General features: G+C 36.5%; 2 protein-coding genes across 2 annotated transcripts; one reads left to right on the top strand and one right to left on the bottom strand.

The window, feature by feature from the left end:
• Nucleotides 1-215: 215 nt before the first annotated feature.
• On the bottom strand, nt 216-1,628 carry LOC108451145 (uncharacterized). The gene is made up of 2 exons (XM_017748876.1): nt 1,470-1,628; nt 216-1,343 (listed from the first exon to the last, which is right to left on the bottom strand). Exons 1-2 carry the CDS (start codon nt 1,626-1,628, stop codon nt 216-218), a joined length of 1,287 nt encoding a protein of 428 aa, XP_017604365.1.
• A 9,969-nt stretch (nt 1,629-11,597) lies between these two features.
• LOC108452947 (F-box protein At5g51370-like) lies at nt 11,598-13,844 on the top strand. Its single transcript, XM_017750764.2, has 2 exons — nt 11,598-12,918; nt 13,393-13,844. Exons 1-2 carry the CDS (start codon nt 11,657-11,659, stop codon nt 13,664-13,666), a joined length of 1,536 nt encoding a protein of 511 aa, XP_017606253.1. The 5' UTR covers nt 11,598-11,656; the 3' UTR covers nt 13,667-13,844.
• The last annotated feature ends 325 nt before the right edge of the window (nt 13,845-14,169 follow it).

Below are 14,169 nucleotides of genomic sequence, written 5' to 3' on the forward strand. Positions count from 1 at the left end.
AGCGATCCTGCTTGCCAGCTAAACCCGGCACTTCAACCCATCCGTGGAAGTATTTTCTAAGTCCCATTCCAGGCAATGCCCCTTTTCCTACCATCAGTCGTAAGCTCATCCTCGTAGCTTTGGATATTTTCGGCATTGGGATCTTGCCTCCTTCGATAATGAAAGTCGCATTGACAAATTCTAATTACCGAAAGGAACACTCAATTGCTTCATCATCATTCTCGATGTACGACATTGACAAATTCCAATGACCGAAAGGAACACTCAATTACTTCATCATCATTCTCGATGTACGGCTCGTTACTAGTAACAGAGGCGATAATGTCCTCCTCTGCATTTATGGTTATCAGCGGACCCTCTGTTACCAACTTCAACTTCTGGTGCAATGATGATGGTACCACTCCCACTGAGTGAATCCAAGGCCTTCCCAGTAAACAATTATAAGAGGGCTTAATGTCCATCACGAAAAAGTCTACCTCGTACGTGTCGGGTTTGATCAGAAGGGGGATCTCAATTCTACCCATTACTTTCCTCTCAGTGCCACCGAACGCTCTCACTATATTCCGGCATGCCTTCATATGAGAACTATCTATAGGTAACCTGCTCAATATGGGCAGTGGCAAGACATTCAGTGTCGACCCATTGTCAATCAATACCCCCGGTAGTGTATACCATTTGCACCGTGTGGTGATGTGCAGAGCCTTGGTAGACCCTATGCCACTTGGCAGTATCTCATCATCGCTGAAAGAAATGAAGTTATTAGCACTTATATTACTGACAAGACGGTCTAGCTTGTTCACCGAAATGTCTTCAGCGGCATAAGTTTCATTCAACACCTTCATCAACGTATTACGGTGTACCTCTGAATTTTGGAGCAAAGCTAGTACCGAGGTGCGTGCTGGCTGTTTGTGCAACTGTTCCACAACACTATACTCACTGTGCTTCAGGAACTTCAGAAATTCTTTTACTTCATCCGCCGTTACCGGTTCATTAACCAATGGTTTTGTCCTCTCTTCCCCCTGTTCAAACATCAAATATTTCCCTTTTACAGGCTTGGCTTTTGTATCTGGCATGATGACCAGCCTCCGTTCTCCTAATGATGTCACATTACAGTTATAATTCCAAGGCACTCTTTTGTTATCCTTGTAAGGAAAAGCCACGGGTTTCTGAATCACCACTCTTGGCGTCGTTCTCGCTCCAGCTTCATCGACTTTCAATCGTGAAATAATCACCACTGGGTGATTGACCTCACAGACCCTCTTTATTAGCCCCTCCTCCGAGGCATACACATCTTCCTCTTCAGCAAACTCAAAGAACTCCAGCTCCTTGTTGTCCATTAGACCCTGCACCAGGGCTCTGAATTCATCACATGTTTCAATCTCATGGTCCTCCTCTCCGTGGAACTCTCAATAGTTCCCTGCTTCTTGCGATTTGCTCCCAAAGTCTTGTATAATTAAACCTCTCTCTACCATCTTATTCAAAACCTCCCTCATCGGGGTTTTCACTTTTGCCACATCCAACTTAACTCTCCTTCCCACATTCTCGACTATCGCGTTTACCCTATTAACAGTATGATTGGGTAACGGGTTTCCCGCACTAGGTGTATTATCGAACTTCACAACACCCATGTTAATAAGCCATTCGACTACTCTTTTAAAGGAGGTGCAGTTCTCTATCGAGTGTCCCGTGATGCCCGCATGATATTCACATTGGGCACTTGCATCATACTACTTAGGGTACGGGGGTTGCAACAGTTTTAAGTAAAACAGGGATACAACATGCGCATCGAATAGACATTTGTACAACTCCTGGTATGTTATTAGAATTGGAGTGAACCGGAGCTTCTCCGTACTTTGTTTCGTACTGAGCTCCTGTTTTTTCGAAGCTTGCTGGCCTGTAACTGTCGTTTTTGGTTGATTAACTGTGATTGGTTTTACATGACCCATGCTCACATTTTCGACCTCATTTTCTCTCTTTTTCAGGGCTGACCTCCTGGCGCTCTCCCCATACTCTATTTTTCCTCACCTTATCGCATTCTCTATCATTTCACCGGACATCACTATGTCCGTGAAACTCTTTGTTGTGCCTCCCAGCATGTGGTTAATAAAAGGTGCCTTCAAAGTATTAATGAAAAACATGGTTGTCTCCTTTTCCAAAAGCGACGATTGAACTTGCGTAACGACTTCCCTCCACTTCTGAGCATACTGCCTGAAACTCTCATTTGACTTCTTCTCCATGTTCTGTAATGTAATCCGATCAGACGCTATGTCCGTCACATGGCCATACTGCTTCATCAAGGCCTGTGCTAAGTCCCTCTACGATTTAATTTGGATGCGACCCAACTGATTGTACCATTTAACCGCAGCTTCACTCAGACTATCTTGGAAACAGTGAACTAGCAACTGATCATTATTGACATGACCAGTCATCCTCCAACAGAACATCGTGATGTGGGCCTTAGGGCAGCTGGTTTCGATGTATTTCTCAAACCCTGGCATTTTGAACTTCGGAAGGAGCACTAGATCTGGAACCAAACTCAACTCTTTAGCATCCATACTACATTGATAATCTATGCTTTCCACCGCCTTGAATTTCTCCTCCAGCCATTTGTATCAGACTTCCAGTTGCTTTGGGAGTTCTCCTTTTGCCTTCCCCACATCTGTCATCTCGTTAAAGTCGTGGACCGAAGGATTTACCCGATCGTCCTCGAGTTTAGAACACGAGCCCATCAGGAAATTCATCAGTACCAAAATACCAGCCTGATACTGAGGTTTGATATTGACAGACACCCTTTGTGGTGGTACTGGGGTATTCACTGGGGTAAAACCTGAAGGGTAAGTAAGGATCTCGCTATCGCCATCTGGGTTGACCATGGGGCTCTTTCCTTTTCCTGGCCCTCCGAGCAACAACTGAGTTAGCTGATTCATCATGTCCTTCTGAGATTCTTGCATCTGATCTTTCATATCTTGCTGAATCTTGGCCAGTTACTCTTGCATCTGTGCTTGCAGTCGCTCCTACATTTCTTTCTGCATTTGTTCTAGTTTTTCCAGCTTTTGATCCATAATTTTGGTCTTTTTTCGCGTGTAGTATTGATGTTCCAGGGTAACTATAATACAATTACTTTTAATTAGGGTTCCTTTGTGAAGTTTAATGCACGTGATGCAATGTAATGCGAATGCATAAGATGTATGCAAGACTAAAGAGGCATCGATTTTGATTCAATTTCAATTAGAAAACTTTATTAGAAAACAAAAATCTTTACATAAAATAGATCATATATACGGCTTGGCCTTAATGCTCAAAGTTTTAATTCTCTTAAGGAGACAAGCCAGGTTACGACCCCGGTCTGACTCTAACTCATACTTCACACTTAACACATCTGCTTGAACCGCTAAGGTCTGTAAATGATCGGCCACTTCTCGAATCTGAGCCACGGCTTCGCCCATTATATGATCTCTATCCCCGACCTGGTCCTGCGATCGACAGAACTGTTCCTTCCACTGCTCATTATTCATCTCAAGGAATTCATTTCGAAGTTCACAGTTCTGTAATGTAGACTCAAGTTCTTCTACCCTTCCTTTCAAATCCTTGATCCTACTGAGGCTTGCCCCTAGCTCAATGTCAAAGTTACGACCACGACTCTGATGCAGCGCCCTTTCTAACTCTGCTACCCAAGCTGCTAATCTCTGCTTCTCATCTTGGCCTTCAACCAGACTCTTCTTTAAGGCATTTTCACGTGCTCGAGCATCATGGTACCTCTTCTCCTACTGATCAGCTCTAGCCTTTCCTTCTTAAACTTCTTATCGCCATTACTCCGACGTCTTCCCTAATCCCGCTGTTATCATCGACATGTGTAGCTTTTTGTAATTAGTCTTCAAACTATCCAAGTCCTCTTCGGCCTTCCTCTTTCCTTTTCTTAACTTCTCGGCCTCAAGTTTCTGAACATCGACATCTAACCTCAAAAGCATCTTTTCCTCCAATTATTCTATCTTTTTCCCTAACTCTAAATTCCTCTTTTCAAAGTCCTGTTTTATGATTTCTAACTCGGAGGGGACTACTTGCAGGTATTCTTGCATTGGTCGAGTGCCTTCTTGCCTTGGTCTGGGGATATTATCATTAACCCTCCTATTCCGCCAACTGTCATATTCGGGGGTCACCATTGGTCCTACAGTAACTCTTTTCACTCGACGAATCTGGCTCCAAGCACTAGAAATATCCTTAATCTTTTTTCTTATAGTTAACTCCCCTATACGTGAATTTAGATTGAGCTAGCCCATGCTACTGTCTCGATCTGTATTGCCTTAGTACGAGCAAAGGAGCATATCCCACGGCTCCCTAAATTCTAGGTAGAGGTACCCAATCAAAACTTCCACACAGATAGAGGATCTCATGGGAACCAACCAAGGAGCTCTCCACTCAACATCCTCCTCTTGGAGACTTCAAAGGAGTGCGATCCAATTTTTCTCCGATATGTCATCCCTCCTGGGCGTACCCTTATCTCCCTTAACAGGAAGTAATCTTCGGAAAAAACCCGATAAGAAACTTTATCCACCTTTCAGAAATGACTATGAATCCAAGCTAACAATAACTGCGCGCACCTTACAAATCTGCCTTCCCCAGCTCTCTTGCATGCATTCAAAGATCTAAATGTCTCTGCCAAGATTGCCGGAATAGGTGTGACTTCTTTGTCAAGTCTGTCGAAGAGATCCGAGACTGCCTCATCTACATACCCTAATGCCCTAGGGAAAATTATTAAACCCTAGATGCTCAAAGCAAAAACGTCAACTCTCTTCTTCGTATCAGGGTGCGCTAGGATCAACTCCCTCAAACTTCTCCATGGGATGCACTTATACTCCCCCTTTTGCTTGACCCTTGCCGTAATCCACTGCTCACTCATCCCAATAACATTCGTCAATTTCTTTACTAAAGGCAAGGCATTAGCAACCTTAGAATAAGCTCTATCAACCTGTACCTTCGGATAGTGAAGTAGGGCTGTATATTCCTCTATGGTAGGTACCAAATCTACATTCCCAAAGGTAAAACAACTATAGGCAGGATTCCAATACTGAGCGAGAGCCTGGAATAAGTGTTCGTCTACCTTGATGTCAAGTAAGTAAGACAAATCCCTATAACTAACGATAGGACAACCGCTTGGTCTCTTCATCCCACCGGTCCCATATCTCCTTTAGTTCTTGAAGATCATTTTGCGTCACACTAATGCGGGTGTGCTCACACAATTCTGATGTATACTCCTCGGCAAGATTGTCCCATTTCTCTAATTTCATTTTCTCTGACCATATACGGATAGCCGCATTATCTTCTACTTTATCAAAAAATTCGTTCTCCATGAGAAGCTCCCTAAATTAGTAATCGAACGTGAATCGATACCTCTTTTGAATGAAATGACATGAAATTATGGCCAAAATAAAACACAACAAGTCAGTATAATATACCAAATATAATAGTCAAAGTAAATGAAAAAAATAAACAAGCACCAATTTGGGTGATTGCTAGGGTTTGGAGTAATTCTACCTAGGGTTGGGCTCTTAAAGCTCATTATATGCAGTTTGGTTCTAAAGAAAAGGGTACCTAAACCAGCAAATTCCTCGATCCTCACCTATTATAGGCTCATATGGACCGAGTTCGGTTCAGAGCAATATATTTCCCTATGGCTGTACGGAGGTGAAAACCTCACGAAGACATAGGTACGGATGTATCCCGAAAGCGATCCACTATCCTGCACGGAGGTGAAAACCTCACGAAGGAAATAGTTTCTCACTCCAACTTAAAATGTGCGACCACAACGGTCATGCAAGATGATGCAAGGGGATATAAAAACTCAAAATACAAAACATGAATAAAATGATGATCCATAAAACCAATGAAATGCAATGAAAGGATCGCATGTTAAAAAATCAAACTTTTAATTTTCGACAAAAGGATAGAAAATAATCAATTTTACGGCTTGACTCTAAAAAATAATCAATTTTACGGCTTGACTCTCTTATTTTCCCCAGTGGAGTTGCCAAGCTGTCGAAACCATTTTTATCTTGAAAAACGGGGATCGACTTTAAAACGAAAATGGAGTGGCCGCCAATCCTTTTTGTTTAGGTGTGTTCGGGTCACCTTGTGATCAATCATTTTAATAAAGTATTTCTATTTATTAAAACAACATTTTTGGTCTACGAAAAACTAGAAAACGTATTCAGAAGTCAGTTACGAGCAAGGAAGGATTAGTACCCTCGCAACGCCCAAAATTGGCACTGTATTGATCAATTAACGTCCTAATGTTGAAGATTTGAAAAAGATTTTAAAATACAATTCCTTTAAAACGTTTGGATAACTTGAATTGGATATTGAGATTCTTTCGCTTAGAAGGAATAAAATATTACGTCCAACACGATTAGATACAATATTTCGAACCCTCGACACAAGATCATCTCAGGATTTCTAAAACACATGCACTTAAAACTTTTAAAAAGGATATTTGACTATTCGGCCCAAAAGGTAAATCGAAATCCAGCACGATTGGGCACGATTTATCGAATTTCCAAATACGAAACATTGCCTCATTTTAATTTGAGAAGACATGGATGAATTTCAAAAGGATATTCTGTATTTTGGTCGAATGGAAAATAGAAGCCCAGCACGATTGGGCACGACCTCCCAAACCCCCCAAACACAAGATATTGTCTAGTTTTAATTTAAGAAAACATAGACGAAATTTCACAAGGATATTTTGTATTCTAGTTGATTGAGAAATCGAAACCCAGCACGATTGGGCAAGGTCTCTCAAACTCCCCAAATACGAAATATTGCCTCGTTTTAGCTTTTTAAAGAAATATGAATTTGGGTAAAAGGGTACAATCTATGTAACATTTAAAATCGAAAATTGGTTAAAACGCGAAAGTAGTCGTACTTGGCGATTAATAATAATGCAAATAAAATAATAATGAATAACATCAACTTGCAAGTATACGAAGACATAAATAAATAAATAAACAAATACATTAATAGATAACAATGAGAACAAAACACAATCAAATTGTCATAGGTAAAATAATAAAGGAATCATAAATGAGATAGCAAAAAAAAATTAGTGAAAAGTTTAATTTAAAAGCAGGGATGAGCACATAACATAGAAATAGGAAACTTTGAATAAAATATTTTTTCAAAAAAAAAAAATGAGAATAGCAAAAATAATGATGATGATAATAATACTATAACGAAATAATAATAATAATAATAATAATAATAATAATAATAATAAAGGTAAAAATAATAATTATAGAAAATAATCGTAATAGTAAAAATAATCTTGATAGTAATAAAATAATAGAGGTTGAGATAATAATACTAATAGGAAATAATAGTAATAATAATTTTTTTAAAAATGGAAGTAAAGTAACAAATTAACAAATAATAAAATAGAAATGATATAAAAGCGAAAAATAAAAAATGAAACATGCCTACTAAATTAATCAAAAATATGCTTTTGATATAAAAATGAAAATAAATAAACAAATAAATATAATCTTGAACAAAGTATAAAATTTTAGAAATAGCATAAAAATAAAATAAAATAAGGAAAAGGTTAAATTGAAAACTGAACAGAATTGAAGGGGAAAAATCAAAATAAAGCAAGGCCACGGGCCTAAATTGTAACATGCGCAAAAAGGAGAGGGGCTTGATTGGAAATTATTCCCCTTCTCCAAACTTGGCGTATCAGGCACTGGCAAAAAAAATGGTTTTAAGGTTTAAATTAAAACGAAATGAAAGTTTGTGGCAAAAATCGAAGGTAAGGAAAATGAAAATAGGACCCATAAGAATCAGCCTCAAAAGCGAAAGGACTGAGGGCGCAAATAAACCCTCAGTCCAAAAACACGTGGATCCTAGGCTACCATGGGTCGGGTTTTCAGGTCAGAGGCCAAAACGACGTCGTTTTGGCCTCCAAAGCTAATCACCAAAACAGCACTGTATAGGGGCCTTATAAAAGCCAAATTTTTGTAAAAAAAACTCATTTTCCTTCTCAAAAACCAAAAAAAAAAACTAAACATTTCCCAAAAACTCTCTCAAGCCTTCCCTTTAGGCCGAACTCCGGCCATGGCTTTGGCCGTTGGGCCACCGCACGCGCCGCCATCTGTTGTCATCAGCGCTGCCGCACACGATGGTGACGAAGGTAAAAAATTTTCCCTTTTTAATTTTATAAAATATATGGTAAATACAAATAAAACAATAGTAGTAAAAAAAAAAGAAAAACAAAAAAAATAGTCAAAAGTATATATAAAAAAAACTTTGTATTCTGATTTCTATTGATCTATTGCTTTTGTGTATTCTTTTGTGTCCAATATATTCGTCCCAAAAAAAAAGGTCCCTTTACAATTGATTTTCTAAGGCTTTTATAGCCTTTTTACAACTGTTTATTCCATTGCAGGTTACGTTGTGGACGTGGGCTCTGACGTGGAGGTGCGTGTGGTGCGGTATTGGAAGTTCGAATGGCGTGGGACGCGGAGGCCGTTGGAGGAGCGGCGGCTGTTGCAAGCACTAGGGGCTAGGGTTTCTTAGGTTGGCAAAAAGTGTTAAGGTTTTAGGCCCTTTTGGGCTAGGTTTTATTTGGGTTATTTGGGGTTTGGGTCTAGTTATGTTTGGGCTTCCATTTTTTGTATCTTGGGCTATTGGAACTTTTATTTTTGTTTATTTGTTTATGGGTTTTGGACCTGGGCTAAAATTGGGCCTTACACATAGTATAATGGTAAAAGTGATCATCAAAATGACAAGTCTTATGGATGTGAATTAAAGAATCTAGACCTGGTATTGCATAAGTAGATGCATTGCTTGTATGAGGACATGTTAATGTTATGAATATATCTTAATAAGGAGTGTTTAATCACTAAAATGATGCCATGATTTGTGGTTTTAATATGTATAAGGTTGTAAGGGTTTATGGGTAACATGAAGGCTTGAAAAATAGCCCAAGTGTTCACTACACGGGCTGAGACATGGTCGTGTGTCTCAACAGTGTGAGGGACACGGTCTGGAGACACAGGCATGTGGTTTGACCCCGTGTGATTCGATTTGCATGCTGACGTCAAAAACAGAGAGTTACATGGCTTGAAGACACAAGCGTGTCAAAGGCACACGGGCGTGTCCCTATGTCCACACGGGTATGTGACCCTGTTTCATGGAGAAATTTTCTAAGTTTTCTTGAAACTTCTCAGGTTCTCGATTTAGTCCTGAATCAATCCCGATGTATATTTTGGGCTTCGTAGACCCAAATAAGGGATGACATGCATGTGTTTGAAAAGTTTTGAATTAAAAAAAATTTTATGGCCTGGTTTTTTCATGTACGTGTACGTTTAAGTCCGGTAATGCCTAGTACCTTGTCTCGGCATTGGACATGGGTAAAGGGTGTTACAAAATTCATAGGTCAAATAATAATAAAATAATCTAGACTAATCAGAGTTTGATTGAAACAAATAAATAGAGTTTAATTGAAAAATTATTTCTCAAATTTGACTAAAATAGGAGTCATACTCAACAGGTGTGAATCTACTTGTTAATGAAAATTTTTTTGAGAGTCATTTTTTTTATTACCTACAAATGCAATGGAAAGTGTTTCGGATGAAAAAAAAATTAAAGTGTAAAATTGAATTATAAATTTAAGGTCAAAATATAATTTTATCATTTATTAATATTTTTTTTTTTTAAAATCTAGATATAATTTTATCATTTTCGAAAGAAGGTTCTTACTTGCTACCCTTAGTATAGCCCCTTATATGAAATTGTTAGGCAACCAATAGGTAACTTAATCATCTAGAAGGAGATCTCTGCCCAATAATTTCCTCAAAGTAGGATAAAAGTTCATCAACCTTGTAAATGAAAGATCTAATCATAAGACAACACATAAATAAAAGATCTAATCATAATATTACGTTTTATACACAACACGTAAATTCATCAACAACACTTACATAGACAATACATTCTCCAATCGCATTCAACACCTTTCATGATTGTACAAACATCTCTGAGGATAAAAAGAAAAAGAAAAGAGAAAGGAATATTGAATGGAAGTTGTATGGGCTGGTAAAGTTGAAAAAAGGTCCACAATGGGCTTTGTCTTAGGCCCATAAACTTCATTAATAATCAATATAGTTGCCCACATTCGATTAAGTTAAATGCTTTTAGTTGTCTTGCACTATTGGACCTACAAAACCATATATTATATCTTTACAAAATCCATATAATTTCTCAATTTATTTTATTTTATTATTATTAAAAAGTAAATAAATAAATGTTGTATATTGTTATCAATACAAAAAGATATGAATATATTATCTATTTATTTATAGGTTAAGAATGAGTTATTGATAGTTTTAAATATTGTATAAAAGAAATTATTAAAATAATAAATAAATACACAAGGTTTTTTTTTTAATTTAAGAAACAAAGATGACATGTTACACATAAAGGCATAGCAATGATTACTAAATTTTGATTTAACACAAAAACAAAGAAACCAATGATTCGATGCTTCTTTTTCCAAAAATAAAATAACATTAAAGTTATTTTAAGGTTAATATATTATTTAATATTTAAATTTAATATTTTATTTAAATTTAGTTTTAATATTTAAAATAAGAATATTTGAGGCTTTTCAATTTGATACATGAACTTTTTATCCTGATTAACTACTTGTATTTTTTATTTACTAAATATTCAGTTATCTACAATTTAGGGTACTAAATTAAACATTAAAGTTAATTTCAAATACAAAATTGAGATAATAAAAAATTTTAAATATTAAATTAAATAATAAAATTTAATTCATGTACTAAATGATATATGCTTAGGTTAGGTTGAATATTTTCTTTTTGCCATTAATGACTATTTTTGTATTTTTAAATTCAATCTTTTCTTTCCTTGAAAAAAGCTCATAGACTTTCTTCTTCTTCTTTTTAAATGATTGCTTATTTTAAAACTCAAACAATAATTAATCTCTAATAAATTGATCAAAATAATATTTTAAAATAATAAATTGAGAAAAAAAAAGACTGTCAAAAGAAAAAAGTTGAAACAAAATCTTATCCAACAATATAAAGTGAAAGCTGCTAATTGTAAGAAACATATGTCAAAGAGACGATCTTTGAAGCTTCTATAAATCACACCGACAATAATATTACCATTAAAGAAACATAATTTATTTTTAAATTTAGATTATTAAAATTTTAATTAATTTAATTTTTTTTAAAATTTAACCCTCAATCTCCATATTTTTATCAATTTGACAGTTGTTATTTTATAGATTAATTTGAAAATATTGACGAAAATATTAATAATGTTGATATGTATGATATCGTATTATTTGTCTCATATATGTATTAAAAAATTAAAAATTAGAAAAATACTTAAAAAATATAAAATATACATAAATTATCATATTTAAAATTTTAATGTTTTAATTAATATTTCTATTAAAAAGAGATTTGTGTGGAGTTTTTGAAAATTATGAGAAAGGAGTAAAAATTAAAATTACTTCACAATAAGACAATGTTAAGACAAAGGAGATTAAACTAATTAACTGCTAATAAGACAAATTACTTGTTTTATACTTTTTGGGTTTTATAAAGACAACAAAAATCAGAACTTTACGAAAATGTCACAATCACCGGAATCACCAAAATCCCCAAATACAAACCCTAACCCTAATTCAGACCAGGATTATTTAAACTTGGAACCACCCCCATCGCTAAAATCCAAGTGGAAGCCTAAAGCTTTAAGCTTACCAGACATTTGGGTCAAAGAACAAGCTTTAAAGCATGTTATTTACAATATGCAGCAACAGTTCAGCCGAACGCCGTCAAGTTCGCCGCCGTCGGAGCCTGATGTAACGTCGTTTCAGTCATTTCCTTTAGACCCAATTGAACCGGACTACAGTTCTCTCCTCTCCGACGTCGTACTACTCGGAATATTCTCGAAGCTTCCTGTTTCACAGCATGTTTCAAATTCCTTGGTCTGCAAGCGTTGGTTGTACCTTACCGGCCGGTTAGTTCAATCCCTTAAGGTTAAAGATTGGTCCTTTATTTCATCGGGTCGGGTTTTTAATCGGTTCCCTAATTTGACCGATTTAGACCTCGTTGGTTCTTGTATTCAGATGCCAAAAGATTCCGGCGTGTTAGTGACCCATAAAACGGTGTCGGTTTATGTGGATACTAGTTCTACCTTTGCCGGATTTCTCGGAAAAACGGCACTTCTGCCGTTGAATGTGATTGATACAGGGCTTGCAATGGTAGCCGAAAAGTACCCGAATTTACGCCGATTAGTAGTGATTGGAGCAAGTGAAGAGGGGTTAAGGCAAATTGCGGTACGGTGTTATACTTTGCAAGAACTTGAGCTACATTGTTGTGGTGATTTAGCTTTGAAAGGTATTTCCGGGATTAAAAACTTACAAGTGATGAAATTGATTGGTTCAGTTAATGGGTTTTACTATTCGACCATATCGGATATCGGGTTAACGTTATTAGCTCAAGGCTGTAAAAGGCTAGTAAAGCTTGAACTTTGTGGATGTGAAGGGAGCTATGATGGGGTTAAAGCAATTGGACAATGCTGTCAAATGCTTGAAGAATTAAGCTTTTATGATCATAGGATGGATGGTGGATGGTTAGCCGGGCTTTCATACTGCTCGAATTTGAAGACTTTGAAGCTCAAGTCTTGTAAAAGTACCGATACGAGTCCGGGAGCAGACGAGCATTTGGGGACTTGTTTGACACTCGAAGAGTTGCATTTGCAACAGTGTCACATCCGGGATAAGCAAAGTGTTAAAGCTTTGTTTTTGGTTTGCGAGAATGTTCGAGCTATTGATTTTCGGAATTGTTGGGGTTTGGATGATGATGTGTTTAGTCTTGCAAGTATTTGTAGGTATGAAGCTCTTTAGTTTTTTCCATAAGCATTATATATATACTCGAAATCGCATATATATTCTACTAGGTGCCAAAGTCCTAATACTGCATTAATGTAGCGTTAATTCAGCATGTATGTTGTTAAGAAATTGGTGATCTTATTCGAGAATGGCGTAAGTGTTAACCGAGTTATGAGGTAAAAATTAGTAATCGAATTGTTTAACGACCAGTCTTATTATTGCAATTACATGGTAGAAAACTTAGGCAGTGACGGTTGATTTGATCTTAAATTTTCTGGCAAGTTGAGTAGTTGAAGAAGGGGATATATGTTCATGGTGCGCCTTTAAAACATATGTTCCGACACAAGTACGTGTCAAACAAAGAATGTCATTGGCCTTACAGAGTCTATTATTATACCTATGTCTGATTATGCGTTGAACACAAGTAGCTTTGCTTCGATTTCTAACTTGCGATTTTCAGCGTCTTTTGATAGGAGAGTGAAGGTTCTTTCTGTGGAAGGATGCTCGTTGTTGACGATAAAAGGTCTAGAATCGGTACTACTTTCTTGGAAAGAGCTTCAACAATTAAGAGTAATGTCATGTAATAACATTAAGGATACGGAAGTGACACCGGAACTTGCAACCTTGTTTTCAATGCTTAAAGAGTTGAAATGGAGACCGGATTCCCAATCTCTGCTATTGTCAAATCTGGTAGGGACCGGAATGGGAAAGAAAGGTGGTAGATTCTTCCAGAGGTCTAAGGATTGATGTTTCATCTTTACTTCATTATTTTAATTTGTATTAACTTTGTCTGACTCCAAAAGTCAAGTAATGGAGAAAACATTTGACTTTGTTGTTATTGTATTTTAGTGGAGTTGTACCATTACATTATTGTAGATTCATTGACAATTAGTGATCCAACTTTTTAGCTGATGTAGACATAAAAGGGAAATCATTATATACACTTTTTACAGTTTTTTTTTTTTTTTTTTTTGTAATTGGGATTTGGGACCTCTCTTCTTTTCCATTTCATTTCCTCATTTATTTAGGTTGAATTTTATAAATGATTATCGTATTAGACTTCAGATTTTTATTTTTATTTTTACTTTTTGAGTTAAATAAAACTATTTAACGAATTGAGATTGTGTACTTACCTCCCATCTAACTAACCATCAATTGACGAGATATTTGAATGTCAAATAAACACCTAATATTGTGATGCCAAAAACGGAGATGACTTGTGAAATCTGATTCTTCTTGTTTCTTAATAT

This window comes from Gossypium arboreum, chromosome 12 (assembly GCF_025698485.1).
Source record: "Gossypium arboreum isolate Shixiya-1 chromosome 12, ASM2569848v2, whole genome shotgun sequence".
Lineage (NCBI taxonomy): Eukaryota > Viridiplantae > Streptophyta > Magnoliopsida > Malvales > Malvaceae > Gossypium > Gossypium arboreum.

Bases quoted from the DNA above. Each gene is read 5' to 3' on its own strand.
- LOC108451145 (XM_017748876.1), bottom strand. From the start codon at position 1,628: ATGGGTGTTGTGAAGTTCGATAATACACCTAGTGCGGGAAACCCGTTA. The intron at 1,344-1,469 runs GTAGAGAGAGGT...GCCCTGGTGCAG, and splicing joins GGGAGGTTTTGAATAAGATG to GGTCTAATGGACAACAAGGA.
- LOC108452947 (XM_017750764.2), top strand. From the start codon at position 11,657: ATGTCACAATCACCGGAATCACCAAAATCCCCAAATACAAACCCTAAC. The intron at 12,919-13,392 runs GTATGAAGCTCT...GTCTTTTGATAG, and splicing joins AGTCTTGCAAGTATTTGTAG to GAGAGTGAAGGTTCTTTCTG.